The 18,388-nt window shown below is 45.7% G+C and overlaps 1 protein-coding gene across 1 annotated transcript; it reads right to left on the bottom strand.

The window, feature by feature from the left end:
* Positions 1-1,977: 1,977 nt before the first annotated feature.
* LOC148505903 (extracellular calcium-sensing receptor-like) lies at positions 1,978-15,696 on the bottom strand. The gene is made up of 6 exons (XM_088447621.1): positions 15,488-15,696; positions 14,099-14,390; positions 7,259-8,086; positions 6,581-6,811; positions 3,017-3,140; positions 1,978-2,934 (listed from the first exon to the last, which is right to left on the bottom strand). The coding sequence occupies exons 1-6, from the start codon at positions 15,694-15,696 to the stop codon at positions 2,024-2,026; spliced, it is 2,595 nt and encodes an 864-aa protein (XP_088303747.1). The 3' UTR covers positions 1,978-2,023.
* Between the last annotated feature and the right edge of the window lie 2,692 nt (positions 15,697-18,388).

Raw genomic sequence — 18,388 nt, 5'->3', positions numbered from 1 at the left:
GGGATGATGAACAACTCCCAGCAGCAGCAACAGCAGCAGCAACAGCACTAGGAGGAAGTGGTTCTTGATCTTTCCCTATTTTATTTTTATCGGAGAAAGTTTGGTCCTCCATTTATGTTATATTGATATATACGTGCGGCTAAGGCGCACACAAACACACAAAATATTTTTTTATTTGGTTTGGAGTGTACTTTGGGGGTTACAGCACCCTTTAACGGTCAAACCAGCCGGCCCTTTACTTATGACACAGGCGCACGCTTGGCACTACTTTGTTGATGCATGTGCGGCTACTGCGCACACAATTCACAAACACAGAAAATATTTTTTTATTTGGTTTGGAGTGTACTTTGGGGGTTACAGCACCCTTTAACGGTCAAGCCAGCCGGCCCTTTACTTATGACACAGGCGCACGCTTGGCACTACTTTGTTGATGCACGTGCGGCTACTGCGCACACAATTTTTTAGCACTTGGGGGGAGCACACCTGACGGACAGAGCACCCCCTGGACAACACTACAGCACCCCTTTAGGACTGGGACACTGCACAGGACTTTGGAGTGGACACAGCCCCTATGGACAACTGACTGCACAACACAGTCCAGCCGGGAGGCAATCGGGAAGCCGACTACCTAAATACCGGCAGCCGGCTTCCCGACTGTCTTATCCCGGCAAGGGTGAAATGCCGGGCGTCTAGATGTAGATGCCCGCATTTCCCCGATGCCGGGAGATCGGCGCCCGGCATCACGATCGTAGTGATGCCGGGCGCCGTGAGCGGACAGCCGCGAGGGGAAGGGTTAGGTTTAGGGCTCCCGGGGTGGACTTAGGGTTAGGCACCCCCCCGGGAGGGTTAGGGTTAGGCTAGGGGGAGGGAGGGTTAGGGTTAGGCTAGGGGGAGGGAGGGTTAGGGTTAGGCTAGGGGGAGGGAGGGTTAGGGTTAGGCACCCCCGGGGGAGACTTAGGTTTAGGCAGCGGGGAAGGGGGTGGTTAGGGTTAGGCACTTAGAGGGGGGATTAGGGTTAGGCACTTGAGGGGGAAGTTAGGGTTAGGCACCCCTAAGGAGGGTTAGGGGGGTTAGGTTAGGTTAGTGGATACTTACCTATCCATGATCGGGATTTCTAGCGCTGTCGGGCTTCCGCTGCGTCGCACTCTGCTCCTGTCGGGGTGCCGCTGACGGGAATCGTATTTCATACCAATCCCGTCCAGCCAGCCCCTATGGACTTTGAAGTAGTGGACACAGCCCCTATGGACAACAGCAGCACAGCGCAGCACAGCACAACACTGCTCTGCACTACACTACACTACACAGCCCAGCCAGCCCTAACTCCCACCCTCCCTCTTCACTTTCCACAGCCGAGTGAGAAAATGGCACCGACGCGGGTACCTTATATAGGATCCAAAACCCGCGAGACCTGGAAGGTGGGATGATGACGTTTTGCCTCGATTTCAGATCCGAGTCAGGCGGGAAAAGTCGAGCCTGACTCGGATCTGCCTCGGATCGGGGGGGGCTCGGATTTCAGAAATCCGAACCCGCTCACCCCTAATATATATATAGATAGAAATGAGATACTGTAGGTAGATAGACAAATAGATAGATATGAGATAAGGGGCCTATCCATTTGCCGACTTTCTGTACGATGTGACCAAAACCAGGAACGTGCAGAAAGTCCGCTAGTGGATTGCCGGCAAGGACCAGCGTTGCACATGTACGCTGGGTCCTTGCTGACCCCGACTGTCTATCAAACATGCCGGTCAACCTGACGATGGTCGTCAGGTACGGCATGTTAATAGATAGGAAGGTTGGACGTTCAGTGAATGTCTTTCAGTGCAGTGCCCGCACCTCAGCGACATGAAAGTCTGAACGCTGGACGCTGGATAGGCCCCTATAGACAGACAGATAGATATAATAATATACACATTAGACATCATGTTATACAGTATGTTTTTTATTTATTTTTTTTGTTTTTTTATTATTCTCCTCAATTGTTTTGGATTAATTAATTACATGCCCATTCTATTGTTTGGTACTATTTCAGTTCTCTGGTTTTACCCAAGACATTTTCTTTTGAGTTCATGTTAGGTCGGAACACTATGATAAAACACTTAGGCAGAAACATAGAGATGACCAGGGCCCAGCTCGATGACTGGATAGCAAATATCTCCATGGCCACTGTGTATTTTCCCTGTGAGCTGAGATAGGCCGGGATGAAGGACACCCAGACACTGAGGAAGGCCAGCATGCTGAAGGTGATGTACTTGGCCTCATTGAAGTTATCAGGTAGTCCCCTAGCCAAGAAAGCAACAATGAAGCTGATGGAAGCCAGGAGGCCAAGGTACCCCAACATGCTCCAGAAAGCAGTGGGTGAGTTTTCGTTACATTCAACTACAATAATTCCAGGTTTGGTTTCAGTGTTATTTTGTGGAAAAGGAGGGGCAGCAACAATCCAACTGATGCACAAAAGGAATTGTAGGAGTGAACAGAATATGATGATGAGGTAGGACACTTGCGGGTTGGTCCATCTTTTTAAGCTGCTTCCCGGTTTGGTGGCCATAAAGGCAAAAACTACCATAATGGTTTTGGCTAAAATGCAGGAGACACAAATGGCAAACACCATTCCGAATGCTGCCTGACGCAGGAGACACTTCTCAGGTTGAGGGTAACCGATAAAGACCAAAGAGCATAGGAAGCAGAATGACAAGGACACCAACAGAATGCAGCTCAGCGAATAGTTATTGGCTCTGACAATTGGTGTAGACTTGTAGTGAATGAAAAGTCTAAAGATGAATAGTGGGATCGAAGAGGAGGAAACACTGATAGTCACCAAAGTGATACCTAATGGTTCATAGTAAGATAGAAACTCAATGGGCTTTGCCAGGCACTGGTCTTTCTGAGCATTGGGCCACATATTCCAAGGACACTTGAAACAGTCTATGGAGTCTGAAAGATGGAGGCAAACTGTAAACACATTCAATGTGATTTTCAAAACTGTAGTGCTTTAGTTATTCATTAATTTTCTCACCGGTTTGGTTAGAGATCTCTCCTTGAGGACAAGATACACATTGAAAGCAGCAAATGGGTTCACCTCTACGTGCAGCCTTTCTGAATCCTGGGGGACAGCTCTCACTACAAGTGGAAATGGGAACCTGGAGGAAATAAGAAATGTAATGAATATACGTGAAGTCCTACACAGGTGTGTATCTAGGGGTCAGAGAGCCCCTGGCAAATTAAGGAACTGGCTCCCCTCTCAAATGATTCAATGATTACTCCCACAGAAATAAAATAATGCACACTGATTTGTTGCCCCCACAGCCAGAGAATAAGTAAAAACAAACATTGATTCCCCGCAGCCTCCAACAGAAGATTGAGTGACCTCACCTGCTGGGCTGTCACAGATAGATGCAGAGCTAATTGCAGGAGACCAACCTCCAGTCACTTCAGAAAGTTCAGATCAGTGAGTGTCTAGACCAGGCCAGTGGGTTGGAACTTGGTTCCACTCCCTTAGCACCTCCTCAGACCCTCATCACCCCCATCAGCCTCTCATCACCTTTCCTCAGCCTCTCATCACCTTTCCTCGGCCCCCTTCACCTTTCCTCGGCCCCCTTCACCTTTCCTCGGCCCCCATCCCCTTCCTCAGCCCCCATCCCCTTCTTCAGCCCCCACCACCTACCTCAGCCCACAGCCCATCACCTTCCTCAGCCCCCATCACCTTCTTAGGCCCACATCACCTACCTCAGCCCCCATCCGCTTCCTCAGCTCCACCTTCTTAGGCCCACATCACCTACCTCAGCCCCATCCCCTTCCTCAGCTCCACCTTCTTAGGCCCACATCACCTACCTCAGCCCACAGCCTCATCACTTTCCTCAGCCCCATCACCTACCTCAGCCCACAGCCTCATCACTTTCCTCAGCCCCATCACCTACCTCAGCCCACAGCCTCATCACTTTCCTCAGCCCCAGCACCTACCTCAGCCCACAACCCCATCACTTTCCTCAGCCAGGCACCAGCCCCATTACCTTCATCATCACCTTCCTCAGCCAGCCCCATCATCTTCCTCAGCCCTCAACCCCCATCACCATCTAGCCCCCATCACCTTCCTCAGCCAGCCCCCATCAGCCCATCACAAACAGATCCCAACTTCCCAAGCCCGAGTCCTCACGCTGCTGTACACTGCTCCTACCTGCTCAGTCCTCACTCCCGCAGGTTCTGCCAGAGTCAGCTGTGCAGAATGGGCCCTAAACCTAATATTGGCATTCGTGTTGTTACCCAACTAAAGTCCAATATCTAAAATTATATTTACTTATTATAAAAAGGCAGGTGGGAAAACATTATATTCAACCAAATTATTATTATGTTTTTGTATTCAGAGGGGAAATAAACTTGATTTTGAAAAATAAATGGTTTTGTTATCTGCAAAGATTACTACACTGTAGATCAGTGATGTGCGGTGAGGTCAATGACAAGGAGTATGATAGGGGAGGGAGTATGACAGGAGAGGCTCTGCCTCCCCTGCCTACCCTGACTGCACATCCCTGCTGTAGATAAATATAGAAAAAAGATACCAGTAAAAAGCTGATTGGGGCTGTTATAAGCCACTATGCATAAACTATTGGTCTGAATTCAGAGTTGTTCTGATCAGAAGTGGCCGTCAATCGTCATCATCAGTTCGTGTTTTGCACCAGGAGTTGAGCATGATCTGCCTCCTGACAGGTGAATGTACACTTTTGTTTGTGGTTAGCACAGGAACACATTTGTACAAACACACCTATGCTGTACTTTGTCCATGCTAACACCCCCCACCATCTGTGATCTGTCTCTCTAAGCACAGGGGGTCATAAGCAGCAGCAGGTCCTGCCCTCTTACCTGAGGAGGGCTTCCGCCGCTGCTGGCCTGGTCCCAGCACCTGCTCAATGAATATGGCAGGCGTCGTGGCCGGCGCAGGTACATTAGCCTTGGTAGCACCATGCATGCGCATGCATAACATGAGTTTCTCAGGGCTGCATTGGTTGCAGCCCCGAGAAGCTCTGTAGGGCTGGCTGAAAGGCAGAGCAGCAGCATCCACTGGAAGCCGCTCTCTGCTGATCTCAGCCCGGACTAGCAGTCCCAGGGGGAGGAGACTCCCCTGGGGCTGCCTGTCTTCAGCGTGACTGGCAGGTGGCGCTTCCAATAGGAAGCCACCTCCGATCACAGTGTAGCCAGTGCTGTCACGGATTGCACTGGCTTCACTGAAGTGGCTGATTTTACTGGGGGGGCTGCAGCCTCGCAGCCCCTAGGTAAGATCCGCCACTGGTCATAAGTGTATAAAGCATTACAGTCACCACAGGAACAGATGCAGAATAATTTTTGGTGTGTATTCGCAATAGAAAAACACAATTTATGGGAAATAAAAATGCAAATTGCGATGATGTCCAACGCTGTATGAGCCCCTAAATAAGCAAATTTACTTTCCAAGAGAAATGGTGTAAAGTGGAGAGAGACAGTTTGAAGAGGTCACTTGATACAGAAAGATGCAGTCTTGCAAACTGAGCTGAGACATGGCAAAAGAAATTCAACGTAAGCAATTAGCTGTTGGCAGGTTAACAACTAGGGGGCCTATTTATCAATTAATGTTTTCAGGGTACATATTTAGCATCCATGGATGTATGTAGGTGGTACCTCAGCAGATATCGCACATGCGTGAAAGGTCCTGGAAACTCTTACTGTGAATGTGCAAACCAAAGTGTCCGATGATGAATGCGATTGGATACAGCATCACTAACACTAGAGAAGGGGTTTGTGATCTCTGGGCGTTTCAAGGTGGAGACTGGTGGGTGACCTGAAGTGATCGCAAACAGGGGCGGTTTTTTGGGTGTGTTACGTGAGTGTCTTGGGCATGTCTGGGAACGCTTCTGCGATCCCAATTGCAAATCCTCTGCTTTAAAGATCATGGTTAGTTGGATTTGAAAAGAATAGCAAGAGTAGACCCTAGGCTACCACATATGTCGATGATGTGACCAATGGTGCCTCGATTTTGGGGCATTTACAATCTCCATCGCAAACGCACAGACGATGGAGCCTGAAAGTGGGCGTCTCAGTGCTCTAACACTCCATCGCATGATGGTGCACAAAGGGAAGGCTGGGATTTGCCAATTTGTTCAATTGCAATTTGTGGCACCAATAATGATTTGTTTTCAGCCCTAAATTGGCAAATGTCACAATAGAGGGTTTGTTCCCTCTTCCTTCTGAGCAATTAGAGTCCCTGAAAGGATGTATTAGATAAACCCTTTCATTAACCATATTAGCTAAAGCTATGTAATATCAGTATCTATTCTAGGCCGAAGTTCCTTTACAGAACATCTGGGACCAATATAGCATATACCTATTCGATTTGCTTTGAAGCAATTTGCAAAGAATTTATAGATGGTCACATGATGCAATCATAAATATGTACTGTCTACTAATGTTATAAAGGAGCAATATTGGCTTTTACAGTCCGCTGCGCCTTTTCTGCCTTTCATTAACGGCCGCCAACACCTGGACTTCAATACTGGACCCAAACCATCTGATTTTTCAAAGATGCTAATTAAAGATATTACTGTAATTGTACCTCCTTGCCGCCATGTTCCCACCACAGTAAACTTGAGTTGATAGTAAAAACATCTCCAGAGGAAGCCACCGTGTCATAGCTTCCGACTTTCACTTGGATCAGCGACCCATCCGGTCTCCTTTGCCAGTTGACAACATCGTATATCGCCGGTGGATTCCCATTCTCATCGAAGAAAACTTCTTCTCTTGTGTTACTCAGCCTCACTCTCACTTTACTAAAATAGTGCAGGAGCTGTGGAAAAGAAAGTAAAGCGCATAGAAATGACAGTTGTCATGCAATATTTTAAATATTGCAATAAAATCTATTACATGCTTAGATATTTTCTCACACAAATGTATAGATAATTGATAAACTATTTTCTGTCATTAGAAAATACACTATGTGAGCACGAGTCTCATTATTGTAGCTGTGACTGTACTGAGTAGAATTTTGGGAATATTCTACCATCTTTCTCATTGCTGAGATCCCCAGCTATAGTAAACATATTGCCACTTCCAACTACCAACCTCTGTGCTGGTAGTTGAAGCTCAAACTAATCTAAATCTGTGTATTATGGATCTCTATAATCAACAAAATTGTCTGTTTATGGGATTTAGAAAACATTGAACCCAATGAACAAAACAACGCTATGAATGTCTCTGGTGGATGTTCAAATTTTAAGACAACATATCACTGTACCTGCCATGGCTTAAATCTCTGTAAACCAGTACATTTCCCACCAGAAAGAGAACCATCCAAGGTCTTGCAATATCTCAGGTCATCAAGAGCCTTTGCTATCACATACACAGCCGTGTAAACATTATAGGAGGTTCTTAAACTTGACACATCATTATAGAGATTATGGATGCTCGATAGGTCCTCATCCCCTTTACATATGCTCGTTTTATTCTCTGTGTCAGTGAAGTTGTTTTGTGAAAGGAATGTGCATCCAAAAGCCTCTTCCCAGAAGATCTCGGACCACTTACTGCCTGGGGTTTTATATGGATTAATGCTGTTCAGATATTCTTGGAAGCCTTGGATTTTTGAGCTGTGGTAAGCAAAACCAAGCGTGCCAGATAGAATGAGAGAGTATTTATCTACTGAGAGTACATTGGAGATGGACCAAGCTTCACTAGCAACAAATATTTTTCCAGAAACTTTTTGCACCAGCATCTCTTCAAATAATGGGATGAGATAGATGTCCGTAGAGAAAGCCACCACAACTTTAACAGTTGACATCTTAATGACCTTAGCGATGTCACGGATGTTCTTGTAGGACAAGGTGCTTGTTATATATTCTGTGAAGGCCACACAGGCTCCAGACTTTGCTATCTCCTGTTTAATCACCTTGATGCCTTCTTGGCCATAATCATTATCAGAAGCAATGAGACCTACCCATGTCCATCCGAAATGGTTAACCATTTCTGCCAGCCCCTGGGACTGGAAAGCATCACTTGGAACAGTCCTGAAGAAGGAAGGAAATTGTGTCCTATCACTCAGGAGGGAGCTGGTTGAGAAATAGCTGATCTGTTGGGTAGAAGGTTTTTTATTTTTTAAATACAATTTTGTTTAAATAAATGCATAATGGCCAAAACACATATAGCAATATTTAAATATAGAACCCCCCCACTTCATTCTTCACTTTACCTATTTCATGTTTAGAGGGAAGATGTGTTAAGGTTTGGAGAAAGAAAATGTAGTTGGAGATGACGTACAAACCAATCAGCTCCTAACAGTCATTTTTCAAACACATCTTGTACAGTGACAGTTAGGAGCTGATCGGTTTATACTTTATCCCTCTTCACCTTATCTCTTTCCAAGGCTTAGTACATATCATTATACTTATGTTTTCCATTTTTCTTTGAATTCTTTGGAGTTGTGTTCTATACACCGAAGTACTGTATGTATCGAAAGTATTTTTCCGCTTTAAGTAATAGTCCACCCCAATGTACAGATGCACCCAGTTACATTACTGCTGATCGTGCCACAAACGTGCTCACGTATCGCGTCATGCGAATCCCCATGCCTGCACACGCTATGGTGCGCACTGCGATCGCACCATGCATTCCAGTGTGCTTGTCCGCTCGCAGGCACGTGTCTCACGCCAGGCATGGCGCAATTTGCTGTGCTAGCGGGAAGGATGTAGCTGGGCACATTTGTATTGCTTCATCTGGGCCCCTTCAGCAGATGCATGGTGGGTAGGTCACATCTGCCCTAAGCTGGACGTGTATAATGTCTTAGGTCAGCTATCGTGCCAATCCAATCCTGTGGGTGCAGATGTCCGGTGATGCTCAAAGACATTTACTGGTGTGTACTGGGAACATAGAAGGCTGACCAAAACCAAACATGTTGGATTGTCCTATGTTATGTATGCTGAATAGTCCTCGAGGAATCGGTATGATTTACCGCTGGACTCATGCCCGGCGGCTGGAATCCCGACAGCGGCATCCCGGCAGAGGAGGAAATCCCGATCGTCCCCAGGTAAGTATATACTAACCTATTTCTACCCCCTATCCCTTCCTTAGGGGTGCCTAACCCTAAACTTCCCCCCCAGTGCCTAACTCTAAGTCCCCCCCCCCGGGGGTGCCTAACCCTAACCCCCCCTTCCCCTAGCCTAAACCTAACCTCCCAGGGGGGTGCCTAACCCTAATTTCCCCCCGGGAACTCTAAACCTAACAATGCCCCCGCGGCTATCCGCGCTCGGTGCCCGGCGTCCCTTCAATCAGAATGCCTGGCGTCGGGCTCCCGGCGTATGTCTAATGACAGGCGTCGGCATATCGACACCTGTCTTTAGACCCTTGCCGGGATATGACAGTCGGGAAGCCGGCTGTCGGGATTAGGTCCACCGGCTTCCCGCCTGCATACCGTCCTGAATGATACACACTATTAGCTACATTTATTAAGTGTTGGCTTTATAAAGCTGCTGGTTTTTGGTAGTTTTCCCGGCCCTACTGAAAAGACCACATTACTGTGCCAATTTCTTTTACGTGTGAAGAATAGAAATTTATCAAGTGATGGTTTCGCGAACTCCCAGAAAACTGCCGCCAAACCGACTGCAAAACATAAGGTGGTTGTGGCTAACGAGATATCTCAAAAAGCATACTGCTAGGTAGATGTACTAAGCCTTGGCGAGAGATCAAGTGGCAGATATAAAGTACCAACCAATCAGCTCCTCTCACTTTCCAGGCTGTGTTTGAAAAATGACAGTTAGGAGCTGACTGGTTGGCACTTTAGGGGAGTTGTATCAAACCTTGGAGAGAGAAAGTAGAGAAAGATAAAGTACCAACCAATCAGCTGCTAACTGTCGTTTATTAAATACAGCCTGTGACATGACAGTTATGAGCTGATTGGTTGGTACTTATTTCTTTCCACTTTATCTCTCTCAAAGGCTTAAAAGATTTCCCACTGTATGAGCTATCTGGCCAATCAGAAGTAGGGGAATCACTATTATAATGAGGGCAATAATTATATATCGAATAAGTAGGCACATAATTATAAATAATTGTCTTATATTGGCAATACTCTTTTATCAATATATTAGGGGGAAACATGAATGCTTAATTTTATTAGGAGAGCAATATATTATATTATTATTTATTTTAAAGGGGCAATATTAATGAATTGTTAGTTGGTGTTAAAAAATTGTTATGATAGGGCAATGCTTATTATTTTATGATGTGGATTTATTTAGCCATAAAGTAATAGGTGTTGCCAACATCATAAAAACATTGGTGGACAACTTAGCAAAATGCAAAATACATTTCTACAAGCCGGAATTGTAACCCAAAAAGCAATAATTCCCCATAGAAATTATGTAGAAAAGTGTAGATGACAAAGGGCTCTATTTACTACAATCCGCATATTGAATGCGGATTGTAGTGTGATATTACCGAGTGAATTCGCATTGCGAATTCAGGTAATATCACAGGGATTTACTATAAATCCCTTGCAGGGATAGAGCTTGCGATAAAGCTCTGTCCCTGCGGATCCCATCCTCACTCTAGTCGCGGTATTTTCGGAAAAAATACCGCTACTAAGAGCCCGCGCATGCGCCGACCGACCACCGCTACTACCCCCCCACCGACGCCAAGCCCCGCCCCCGGTGCTAAGCCCCGCCCCCGCGATCGCGGACCCCGCGACCCCCCCTCCCTTCATTACACTTACCTGCATCCTCCTGGCCTCCGGTGATCTTCTCCGGGCATCCCGATCAGGTGATCTCCCATACTGCACTGGGACCCGATCACCTGATGACCGGGCCCCAGTGCACTGTGGGAGACCAGCTGACCGGAGAGGAGCCATCACCGGAGGCCCGATCACCGGTCCCTGGATTCAGGTAAGGAAAAAAAAAACTGTTTAATTTTTTTTTTTCTTTTTTTTACAGTAATCAGCTTGCGGTGTGCTTAGACCACATAGCTGATTACTGGTACCGGCTCCCGGCTCTGCTCTCCCCGTTAGAGCAGAGTGGGAGCCCGGTAACCGGGGGAGACCCTGGATAACGCCACCTCCAGGTGGTGTTATTATCACAGGGCTTCCCCCGGTATTTTTTTACAATTTATTTTTAGTAACTTGCACACAGATCACATTTCCCATTACAATTATGGAAAATGCGATCTGCTTTACTAAAAATAAGTGATACTGGGGGTTGGAGTAGAATTTTACTAATTGTACTCCAATTGCCCTGTAATAAGTACAGGTGAAACTAAAATAATGTGAAAAGGGTGTGAAAACACCCTTTTTCACTTTATTTTAGTAAAAATAATGTTAATAAATAGAGCCCAAAGACACTAAAATAACGGTTTTAAGGACATTTTTCTTACTTACCGTTATTTTAGTATTTATTAACACACGAGATATCACTGAGATCTCCTGGTTAAGTCCGCCTGCGTTAATTTCAACACTCCCCATACATTAGTACAGGGATATAGAAATTAGGCTATTCATCAAATTCCGAAATTATGTATTTTCAGAATTTGATGGTGTTACTATCCGCCACTCTCAGGTGGCGTATAGCGGGTTCCAGTTACTTGCTGTCAGATGGGCAGGTCCTCCTCCAGCTCCTTCCGTTGCTCAGCACCGGCTGCTGCTCCGAGTGTGTTCTCCCGGCAGCAGAACAGAGTAAAGTTTAAAAAAAATTAAAAATAATAATATATATATATTTTAACTTTACTGTTTTCTCCTCTTCAGACGGGAGGTCGGGGTCCGTGGCTGCAGTGGCTGCTTTTGTGAATGTAACAGCACATGCGCAGCACTGATTACAGCTGCGGTAAGTTAGTGTAGAGAGAGATAACAAAAATGACAGCTTTTCTGAATAGATAGTTATGGGGAGGAGGAAATTAGGTAGACTCCATGCCAGTTCTAAACCTAGTTACCTCCATCGATTTTTTTATTTATTTTTTGGTTGTGATGAATAGGCCCCTAACATCTAATACATCGAACCCCCACACCCTCACCTTAATTCAATGAAAATTTGGTGGTTTTACCCATTGTGAGTTTATGAATCGTTTTAGTCAGTTAGTTTTTTTTTTTCTTTTGCTTTTGTTTTTTATTTTAAAAAAGTGCCGATACTCATTAATAATGTGCCGGTGCTGAGCGAAAGTTACACGAGGATTTGTAGCAGCTTCCACGCTCTGGGTAAGTGCGCAGGGGCTTATTTTATTCATTTCTCATGTTATTCCAATCATTTCTTCCGGGGACTTGTTATAAGAATTAAAAAGTGACATCAAAAAGAAAAAGTAAGCTGCCAGTACTGCGCACCCATAATTACCATAGAAAGAAAGCGCTGGTCTTAGTACATTGCTTGGAGAATAGTATACTTACAGCTTGGCGCTGATTCTGGGTCGAGTGGCAATGTGAACGGATCTTGCGGATCTCAGCATACAGCGCATGCGCCAAATAAATAAACCAGCCACTGCGCTTGCGCAAAATCATGCGGGTAATCCATCCTTCAATGGACCAGACTATCCCTGAAATGGGTATTTATGCGTGGTGACTGGGCAGCAACCTTGCGAACGCACAGACCTCTCCCGTCTAGTAGGAGTGTCATCGCAGTGCGACTTTAATCTTTTTTTTAATTTTTTGCTCACTCATGGGAACGGAGGTGAGACACCAGTTAATGACGGATATTTTGCCGCCAGTATGGGGTTGATGCAAGTGCAGATATAACGATGGTGGCTGCTACAGCGGATGTAAGAACGGTGCGAGAGATAGGCTTCCGCATACATTCGCACAGATTTCCTGCATACATGGGCGGTAGTGCAACATGGCGCAAAAAAACGGGCCCCCCGATTAAGAGCATGGGGCATAACTCAAAGGCTGTCAGCTCTAAGCAGGAACGCCCCTAGAATAGCGCCCTCTACACCCCTTTATCGCACTCAAATAAAAGCCCATCTCTGTAACGCCAGGAGCACCTGCTCTATGGCTGGCCTGCCCAACTCGTCCCCTCTGCCTGGGTTGTCTTCAGCTCCTCTGTAAACACCCCCCCACGTAGCTTGGCCAAAATCTATGCTTACAGAGATCCAGGCGCACAGCAGGACCAAGGTCGATTTTACACTGTGCAGGTGGCATTATTCAGTCTTTAATCATTCATTTCTTGTGTTAAAAAAGACAATGATTATTGGGGTATGCGGGGGGGACTTAGGGTTAGGCACCCCCCCCCCCGGAGATTAGGTTTAGGCTAGGGAAAGGGAGGGTTAGGATTAGGCACCCCCGTGGGGTACTTAGGGTTAGGCACCCCAGGGGGACTTACGTTTAGACGGCGGGGAAGGGGGGGTTAGGTTTAGGCACTTAGAGGGGGGATTAGGGTTAGGCACAGTGGGGGGGAGGTTAGGGTTAGACACCCTAAAGGAGGGTTAGAGTTAGGGGGTAGATTAGGTTAGGAATTACTTACCTTTCGGACGATCACCATTTCCTTCCATGTCCGGCTGCCGCTGCCGGGATTCCATTATTGGAATCCGATTCCATTATTGGTACTGCTAAAGGGGTAGCATCCCTTGTATGATGTAATAAAAGCTAGATCACATAATAACAGTGACCCAGGATACTTACAGTAGGAAGATTACCTGAAATATTTCTACTTATGCTGGCGAAAGATGTTACTGAGATGTATTTCAAGAAATAGAGATAAATGGGGTGAGTTTTATTGTATTCGTGCCCATACGAGTCTGGGCGTCTGACGGTGCTTTGCACCAGAAGCACATCAAGTGTGCCAGGTTTGCGACAGGTGCTGTTACACCCATATATACTCAGCCAGGCCATAAGCATAAGGAAAATAGAGAAGACTGCATTCATTATAAGGTCGGATTTAATTAAAAACAAAACATTTATAATACAATAAAGTATAGTAAGTAAAATGCGAGTACAAGGTCATATAATATATGGGAGATTAGGGACGTAACCACTGTCCTCTTCAGAGGTGAAGCAATGACCAGTCAATCAGAAGTGACCTAGTGCTGGCCTTATCATTCCATTGAAGACAGCAGGAGAACAGATGCTGAATGGTTCTGACGGTCAGCACCATGGACAGCACCCAATAAGCCTCACCTGTGGGTATCTGTATAATCCCAGAATGTGAGCCATGAGGATGGAGTAAGTGGATGACGAGTGACCGATGATGGCAGTCAGAGGTGGACTCTGAAGGCAGCAGTAATTGGGTATGGCTTTATTAAGACCCGTGAGCATCCACAAAGTGCCCTCCAGCTCCCTCTGCAGGACAGCACATGAATCGTAAGCATAGAAACCCAGGGTGATGTTTGGGAGAAGGTCTGGACTGCTATTGATCTCATCTACTGCAAACCTCATGGCTTGGAACTGCTGGTAGTGTTCAAAGCGGAACCTGAAATTGAGAAAGGACGGAATCATCCAGACTGTTATAGTAATATGTCTCCCAGGCAGAGACATATTGGTGTTGGACATATTGGTGTTTGATGCCCAATACCAGATATCTCTTTTGTCAGCTCACTTGTTGACACCAGAGATGGGTGTGGATTTGGGAATGTTCTTCTCCTGGAGAACCTGGATAGTTATAATCACGGCCATCTAATAAAGAACTGCTTTGTGCCACTAGACTGATTATCTGACATGTTGTAAGTAATATACCTTTGGATTTTCAAGGTGATGGTTGACTTACTGTCTTTTACTTTTAAATATTGATGTTTTTTTTTAACAAGATGTTATTTCCAGTGTGGAGAAAAAAATGTTTTTTCATACACAATACAAAATATTTTGGTTAAATCACAAAAACACTCTCATGGTACTTCCAGATCCCTGGTTCATAAACGAACCAATGGGTGTGTATGTGTAAACTAAAAAAATAGAGATAGTTATCTTTTGTATGCCGAACTGTCTAAGGACTCTACAACAGTCTTTCTGGAGAACTCAAAGTTCATTAAAGTTGACATTTTAGCTAGACAGATAAATATGAAATACTATAGATAGCATTGACAAACATAATGAGGAACAGACACTATTTACTGCCTCTCTATACATTTCTCATCACCGCAAAAGATTATTATATTATCATAAACTGGGGGAGATGTACTAAGTCTTGGAGGAAGATAAAGTGGAGAGAGTTAAATTTCCAACCAATCAGCTCCTAAATGTAATTTTATAGACTGTAGAGTCTATTTACTAAGCCTTGGATGGAGGTAAAGTGGAAGGAGATAAAGTACCAACCAACCAGCTCCTAACTGTCATTTTTCAAACACAGCCTGTGACATGGCAGCCAGGAACTGATTGGCTTTATCTCCCTCCAAGGCTTAATAAATAGACCCCTGTGTTTGAAAAATGACAGGAGCTGATCGGTTGGTACTTTATCTCTCTCTAAGGCTTAGTTCATCTACCCAACTGTGTTCTACCAGTATGTAAATCCTTCTATTTTTGATGCACACTTGCACAGGTATGTACCTTTTCCTTCCTTACATTATAACTTACATTGTGCAGATGTCTGGCGGGGGCTTCTCCTCAAAGTTGACCATTGGGTAAAGTTTGTCAATGTGGAGAGGAATAACTCCACCTATTAGTACATCTCCATTTACCAAAATCCCACCAAGGTCCAAGTCTGCCGATTTACCATCTGAGTACGAGGTAGGAACATGATACATTACAATAAGGTGCCATAGTGTCCTGTACAGATGAGACATCAACCTGTAGAAGAAGGTGGGACGCTAATGACAAAATGTTGGAGTGCAACAGAGTAAGAGAATAAGTGGTGATAATATACTGTATTACTCAGGGCCGGATTAAGGCATGAGCCTGGAGCTGAAAATGATCAAGGGCCTGTGAGACGGGGAGGAGAGGTGACCAGTGCTGGGTGTGGCATCTGGTGCAGTGGTGGCTCCAGGCACGGGCAAGCCGGTCCGTCGCACGCAGCGCCATTGTGTCCGGCGGGTACAGGAAACACCCTCCCTCCCGGCGCTAGTCTGATTATGTAAGCTCAGGGGGAGGGAGCGGAGGAGGGAAGGGGCGGCAACACAGGATGGCGCTGGGCGCAGCAAAGTAGCGGCGGCCCTCAGTGGGTGTGGCCAGTGCCATGTGGGCGTGTACACACCTACATTATCAGCCTCCATGTCTCCTTAAATATGTTAAAGTAGGAAAATAGAAATACAATTTTAATACTGTTTTTTGGCCGACTATGTGGCCAACTGGGTGTTTGGACATCATCGTGCTGTCATGGCGATTGGCCTATTTTAACAATGGGGGCTGTAGTCTCATCTGCCCCATTGCTAATCTGGCCCTGGCATTACTGAGGATGAACGGTAGCGATTAATAAGATCCTCAGGACTGTATTAAAAGAGGAAGGGGCCTGTGTGCAGTTTCCTTTCCTTCCTCTCTAGCTGGCAGCGCATTAGTGAGCAATAGGAGACTGTGCCAGAGTCTACTGTGCATCTGCAGGTCTCTGAGGTAATGGAACGGCGGCCATCTTCCCATCAATTTTTTTCTACTGCACATACGCAAAAAACACTAGGAAAATGGCTGGTGCAACATGTTTTATTTATATATATATATATATATATATATATATATATACTGTAAAGCACTTATTACAATTATTATTTTTTGTTTTTTTTGTGAAAATAGTATTTTTTTCTTCCTTATTTATTATATATGATGGTTTCCTTTGGCATATGTAATACACTTCTGCCCCATTGAGGGGCTCATTCTGACACAGCACGTTCCGTGTGTGTCTTTCACCGGTCGCATGTCTGTGACTTTATGCTACAGTAATACCGCTACAAGCCCCTCACTGGTGGACATCTTTGCTTCTGATTGTACAAGGTCTGAGACGCCCACTGTCCGTGTCTCTCTAGATGCTGCAATCGTGCTCGGTGTGGCATTAGGTTCCACCCACGGTTGCACCATTGAAACTTGCACGAGCCCTATGCCGGTGCAAGAATGCAGAACTTCTGTCTGAGTATGGCCTCCTGTGTGAGCAATAACGTATCTGTATACGCAAACACTTCAGCGTCACGCTCGCAACTCTCCCATAACGCACTCATAATATGCTTCATCTCTCTATGTCAATACAGCAATCTCCCAGTCACCCCCACTTCTCTGTGCGCACATCTGAATTCGCAACTACGTACGAACGAACACAATCACAATTCATGTGCGCTGGGACCTAGACACATGCACAGTAAACAATCCCCCCTCCCCCCCCAAAAAAAAGCACAATTACATCCAACAGCGACATTGCGCGCAAATCAGAATCAGACCTGAGTGTCTGGCACTTTAGCAATTTTACACATTTATTATGGAAATATTTTTGACTCTTCTTACTCACCGTCACTAGCCCAGTAATTATTCATCGCATTCCCTGTGTGTGCTTACCCCCAGCTCTATATAGCATACATGGCCTGATTCTGAGTAAGGATGGCCATCGGTGTGGTTTCCATCGATGGCCATATAGCAAGTGACCTTCGATGGTTACCAACTATGCAATGGATGACCATCGATGGTTTCACTTTTCTTTCACTGACTGGCCTGTGGGCCAATCAGAACCTGGGGGTGGGGTTTCGTTGGTGTCATGAGCAGAGCCATGCCCCCTGTCTTGACACCTTGTGGAAAAAAAACACCCAAAAAAACCATTCCATTTGGTTATGCTTAGCCATCGATGATGGGAAACCGTCTGGTTGCCCCTCATCAATAGTAAAAGGATTCAACATCGGCTATAAACCATTGATGATTATGAATAATCGATGACGGTTGGCCATCCCTAATTCTGAGGTGGGAGTAAAGCCAAAAAGAGCCAGTAACAGTGCAGCTTTGCAGAATCCATGTGCAGAGAGAGCTGTATTTGGGAGGGGTGCATCCAAACTCAAGGCCTGATTCAGAGCCGCTCGTAAGCGGCCGCTCGTTCGCTATGAGCGATGTTCATACAACTGCGCATGCGTATGGGTCATAATACTCATGCGCAAACCAGTCATTGCAGTCGGAAATCGTGTGCTCGCAAAATAGTGAGGGGCTGGTAATTTGAGTGACAGGATGAGGCTTATGTGGGTGGTAACAGGGGAAGGTGCTTGAAAACGGTTGAGTGGAGATCCGAACGCAGGCGTGCCTAACGGAAAAAAGGGCGTTTAATGGGAGTGCATAATTAGTAATGGAGCGTCATCGACCACGTCACTTGGTTGTCTTTTAGCCTGATCTGCTCGCAGTGATAGCGGTAGGAAAAACCTACCACAAGCACTGCGAACAGTTCAGATGCCTATCGATGTACCCGATTAATCAAATAAACACCGGAGATGACGTGTGATGCGAACGGCAAAGGGGCGTCTTTACAAAATAGCGAGCGCATTTTTCGTTCACTCGCTCAGACTTAGAGGCGTCAACAAACCG

The sequence above is a fragment of the Taudactylus pleione genome, unplaced genomic scaffold (assembly GCF_031769625.1).
Source record: "Taudactylus pleione unplaced genomic scaffold, aTauple2 ptg000435l, whole genome shotgun sequence".
Lineage (NCBI taxonomy): Eukaryota > Metazoa > Chordata > Amphibia > Anura > Myobatrachidae > Taudactylus > Taudactylus pleione.
This window is presented reverse-complemented; position numbering and strand designations above follow the sequence as displayed.

Bases quoted from the DNA above. Each gene is read 5' to 3' on its own strand.
- LOC148505903 (XM_088447621.1), bottom strand. From the start codon at position 15,696: ATGTCTCATCTGTACAGGACACTATGGCACCTTATTGTAATGTATCAT. The intron at 14,391-15,487 runs GTAAGTTATAAT...TCTCAATTTCAG, and splicing joins CCGCCAGACATCTGCACAAT to GTTCCGCTTTGAACACTACC. The intron at 3,141-6,580 runs GTACAATTACAG...TATTTCCTCCAG, and splicing joins GGGAACATGGCGGCAAGGAG to GTTCCCATTTCCACTTGTAG.